Raw genomic sequence first — 5003 nt, forward strand, 5'->3', positions numbered from 1 at the left:
TCATATGACTCATCATAGGGATTAATATTGACTAATTTGAACTTTGCTAGGATAAGATGTTGGAGAATTTCAATTGTTAGGGGTGATGAATCTTGAAAGTTGTGTTGAGGATTAAATTGATTTCTATCTTTGATTGGAAATTCTTTTTAGATAAGACATTGTAACTCATCTTGTACAGTATCATGAGGAGTATTTATAAGTTGAGGTTGACCCAATTCCAACAAAACAAATAAAGGGTTTTACATTTGGCAAGCTCTGAGAGGATGATGAATCAAAGTTGTTGCATCATCTACTTCTGGATTTGACTGTAGAGGAGGCAGAACATTATCACGATCGTGAGGGAATCCTTCTTGAGCATCTTTAAATTGTCCACTCATATTGTGATGAAGATTGTGGGAGGGAACTCTATTATTTTGTGATGATACCCTTTATTGACAGGCCTCTTTCAATAATTATAAAATATTTGTTTGTTAATCTTTCATCCTTTGAATTCGAGTTTCTAAGGTTAAAGGTCAAGGCTTCCCTCTTGCATGACTATGATGTCCATAATTATCAAATAGATTCTGCTACGATGAGTGTAAGAATGAAAAAATATGTTATTTATATAACTTCAATCATCCATTGAAGAAGTAAGTTGGGAATGAACTTTTCACAGACGGCGTTAAACTATTATATGATAAAAATTTTGAGTTGGTAGTGTCTATGTTTACGTCTCACCGTTGTACAAAAAGTCAGCACATACATATAAAATTAGTAAGATCGATTTTTTTTTGTGTGGAAGGCCTAGAAAAGGGAAAATCTTGTGGCATGACCTAATTGAAAAATCCATTATATAGTAAGTGATACAAAAATCTTCTCTTTTTCAACTATGAAGAAAGAATGATTTTTATATCATTTACTATATAATGAATTTTTTAGCTAAACCAAACCTCATGATTTTTTTTTTCTCTTAATTCGATTTTACTATGCATGCTTTTTTTCATCCAACCAAAAGACCCTTTAAATGACCTAAGGAAAAAAAAAAAAATTTACTCCTAAAATAATTTGTATTTAAAATACAGTATAGATTTCCAAATGATCTTATTTTCAGAAGAGACCGGACGGGCTCAGACCCAGTGACGACAAGCCAGACCACTTCGCTCTCGGGCGAGACCGTCGCATCCTTCCCAGCGAAACATCTCCGACAAAATCACCGCCGGAGGGAGAAGAAGTTTTATCCGGTGCTTCTACTACCTCTCGATGTAGACGATTCCTATTTTCCATCCTCGACGTTCTTTCTCTCATTCACGGAGTTGCTCCACAGCTATTTCGGCTTGGGTTTATAATTTGTCCGCTCACTTGTTCGATGTAATTCCTCTGACAGAATCGTGCTCTTTTGGCCAACAGATGGGATGCACTCTACCTGAAAAGGCCGGGTTTTGCAGGCGGCGCTATCTGCTCGACAAAACTGTCGAGATATACATCTGGGGTTTTTGGCCAGCAGATGGAATGGGCGCTCCACCGAACTATCGGGTATTCTAGGTTAAGGCGTCCGTTGCTGTCTTATTCCAGGTTACAGATTGTTCTATTCTGCTCAATTGGAACTCTAAACCGCAATCATAAGCCCAAAGTTGACAATGTTCTCTCGAGCTTGTTTGGGAGACCAAAACCCTCCTTTGCCGAGTCTTATTTAAGGCTCACAACTGCTTTGCAGTCCGGTAGATGGTCCAAGGAAGTGGAAATGGAGCTTCAGAGCATCGATATTGTTTTGAATAACTACGCAGTCAATCAGGTACTCAAGGGTTTACCGAACTCTGAAATTGGCTTCCACTTTTTTCTATGGGCTGAAGCTCAGCCGGGTTTCAAGCATGACCACTTCACCACTAAGTCAATGATCTGTTTACTTCTGGAAGATCAAAGCTTTGATCTTCTGGCTGTTATTCTGAGAAAGTTACGTGATGATGGGTTCACGCTGCACCGTTCTATATACAGAATACTTATATCTGGGTATGTCAAATGTGGTTTGCTAAGCTTTGCTTTTGAAGCATTTGATGATATGATTGTCTCCGATTGTCGCGTATTTAGTGTAGATTACAATAAGTTCATAGGTGTGTTGATTAAAAACAGCTGTTTTGATTTAGCTGAGAAATACTACAATGAGATGATCCAAGAAGGATTTACACTGAGCTCATTTACCTATTCAAAATTCATTTCTTACTTATGTAAGGCTGGGAATCTTCAATTCGTGGAAAAACTTTTACTGGACACTGATAAGAATGGGTGTGTGCCATACATTTGGGCTTATAATATATACTTGAAGTCTTTATGTAAAGAGAAAAGATTGGATGATGCTGTGAACTTCTTGGAGACTATGTTTAAGCAAGGAAGAAAACCTGATCTTGTTAGTTATACAACAATTATCACTGGCTTATGTGATACCAAAAGATTCACCGCTGCGGTGGAAATTTGGGATGAAATGCAGAGAAGTGGCTTTAAGCCGGATGTTATCGCCTGCGGTTCATTAATTTTTGGTTTGTGTCGTTTTGGGAAAGTTGATGTTGCTTATGAAATACTGATGGAAGTCATCAAGAATAAGTGTGAGTTGAGTGTTTCAATTTACAATGCTGTTGTCAATGGGTTTTGCGTAGCCGGCAGAGTTGATAAAGCAAAAGCAATCATGTCCTTGATGAGAAGAAACGGGTGCAAACCTGATCTGGTTACATGCAACATACTTTTGAATTATTGGTGTAACAATGGAATGCTTGATGAATCAGAGAAATTGATCCAATCTATGGAAAATTCAGGGATTAATCCTGATAGCTACAGTTACAATCAACTACTGAAAGGTCTTTGCAAGGCTAAACAGATTGAAAAAGCTTATAAGTTGTTTGCTAATATGATGGAGATGGAAGGTCTGTGTGATATTGTATCTTGCAACGTCCTAATTGATGGTCTCTGCAGAGCCAGAAAGACATCAATTGCACACAAGCTGTTCAAGGGAATGAGTCTTAAGGGGATACAACCAGATACAGTAACATATGGCACTCTGATTAATGGGTTTTTGATAGCTGGAAATGTTGAATTTGCAGAGGAGCTTTTCGATCAGATGTTCAAGGTTGGCGTAGTCCCCAATGCTAATGCATACTGCATTATGGTACACCACTATTGTAAGACTGGCCGAATTGGACTTGCCTGCAGTTACTTCGATGATATTATTAAAGGGGGGATCTCTCCTGATGTAGTTTCATACAGTGCACTTGTCAATGGACTTCTCAGAGCTCACAGAGTTAATGAGGCCATGGCTCTTTATGAAGATATGTGGAGCAGGGGTGTAATTCCTGATGATGTCACTTACAAGTTGCTTATTGGTGGACTTCTAATGGAAGATAAGGTTGCTCTGGCCCATATGATTTGGGATGATATGATGGAGAAGGGCTTTACTCTTGACAAGACAATTTCTGAAAGATTGATAGAAGTGACAAAGTTGAAGGAGTCATCTACCAATGATCACAAAGAAGGTATGGTTTTTAGGTTAATGCTTATCAGATTTGACTTGTAGGTAGGGGTTTAAATATTTGACACGACCAAAAAATCCGACTCGAACCCGACCCAAAAATTTCAGGTTAGGGTCAACTCGGATCCGAAACGGGTCGGGTTAGGGTTCAACAATTTGAACCATTTCAAAAACTGGGTTGGGTTAACCCTTCGACCCGAAAGTGACCCGAAATCCCGTTTTTGACCCAAGAACCTGAGATTGACCCGTTTTCGACCCATTTTGACCCAAAAAGCGGAGTTTGACCCGTTTTTTGACTCGAAAACTAGCAATTTTTTTTCACGGTCCCGAGTCATTCGGGTCGTGACGGGTTCGGGTCCGAAAAATTAACCTGTTTGCAAAACCGGGTCGGATTCGGGTTGACCCAAATAGTGCCGGGTCAATTTTGAGTTCGACCCGAATCCAACCCGTGACCCAAAATTGACACTCCTGCTTATATGCAATAAACTAGTAGGGCTAATGTCGGCCTCACTTTCTCAGTGCTGGCCAGTCTGGGCTACCCGAGCTCCTACAATCATGCATGCACCAGCAAAATCGCTCGGGTGTTGATGACAACACTCTAGTTTTCATAGACAATGGTCCACAACTACTCATCATCTTTTTCTCCCCATTTGTTTTTGTTGTTCCCTATATCTATTAGCATTCATTGCATTTCAAAAATCTGCATTATATAACACTTGGATGGGTTGCATATTAAAGATGACCCAATTGATAGTTTAAATTTGGTCATAACTAATTTCATCTGTGAGACTGTGATATTAACAAATTCTGTTTATGGTTCATCCTTGTTGCAGCATTTAGCAGGTCAAAAGTCGACCTTAGAAAAAGCAAGCAACTTTATGAGAAACAGGGTTCATGAAGACGAGTCAGCCTCATCCACAGCAGGATTATTATTTTTCTTTAGTTTGAAGCTGAAGGATCTCAAGGTTTGAGCTCTGAACCCCACACTGTTTGATAACTTGGAACTTATTTGATTTAGGGCTTCATAACATAACTAACAAAAATTTCGCTGTACATTTGTATTTCCAGAGTCAGATCTGTTGATTTAACTTATTTACAAATTGTATTGTAGTTCTTGAAACTTGCATTATTGGAATCTATGCAGATCCTTTGTTATTTGAACAAATTTCAATGAATCTGATTTTCCTTGCAATCCTGTGTCTATTCTGCGTGTTAAAGAAGCAGAGTACTATTTTCAATATGTTATTACTTATTACCATTATGTTAAGCGCGACTGTATTCATTCAACCTTCCTAGCTATTCACCATTTCTCAAAGGAAGCTCTCATTTGTTTTTTTTTTTCTAAACGTAGGAAAGAATATGGATGATCCTTATTATGGTCTAAACTCCTCTTCAACACTCAACTCTTAGATAATGATGCTCTTTGTGGACATCCTTCCATAGTTGCTTGCTAGTGATTAGAGTGGGATGATGGGGCCTAGGATTACTGATGTGATCAATTGGTGGATGA

The 5003-nt window shown here is 38.6% G+C and overlaps 1 protein-coding gene across 2 annotated transcripts; it reads left to right on the forward strand.

The window, feature by feature from the left end:
* The first annotated feature begins 1080 nt into the window (after window positions 1-1080).
* On the forward strand, window positions 1081-5003 carry LOC110095395 (pentatricopeptide repeat-containing protein At1g13040, mitochondrial). 2 transcript variants are annotated; one of them, XM_020820927.2, is made up of 3 exons: window positions 1081-1220; window positions 1387-3497; window positions 4327-4685. In XM_020820927.2, the coding sequence occupies exons 2-3, from the start codon at window positions 1484-1486 to the stop codon at window positions 4389-4391; spliced, it is 2079 nt and encodes a 692-aa protein (XP_020676586.1). In that variant the 5' UTR covers window positions 1081-1220; window positions 1387-1483; the 3' UTR covers window positions 4392-4685. The 2 variants fall into 2 exon arrangements, 1 of the variants encoding a protein (XP_020676586.1); XR_003702201.1 differs by adding an exon at window positions 4845-5003 and having other exon boundaries at window positions 1091-3497; window positions 4327-4458.

This window comes from Dendrobium catenatum, unplaced genomic scaffold, assembly GCF_001605985.2.
Source record: "Dendrobium catenatum unplaced genomic scaffold, ASM160598v2 fragScaff_scaffold_1199, whole genome shotgun sequence".
NCBI classification, from domain to species: Eukaryota; Viridiplantae; Streptophyta; class Magnoliopsida; order Asparagales; family Orchidaceae; genus Dendrobium; species Dendrobium catenatum.

Coding starts and splice junctions, on each gene's coding strand:
- LOC110095395 (XM_020820927.2), top strand. CDS start 1,484: ATGGAATGGGCGCTCCACCGAACTATCGGGTATTCTAGGTTAAGGCGT. Junction 3,498..4,326: donor TACCAATGATCACAAAGAAG/GTATGGTTTTTA, acceptor TCCTTGTTGCAG/CATTTAGCAGGTCAAAAGTC.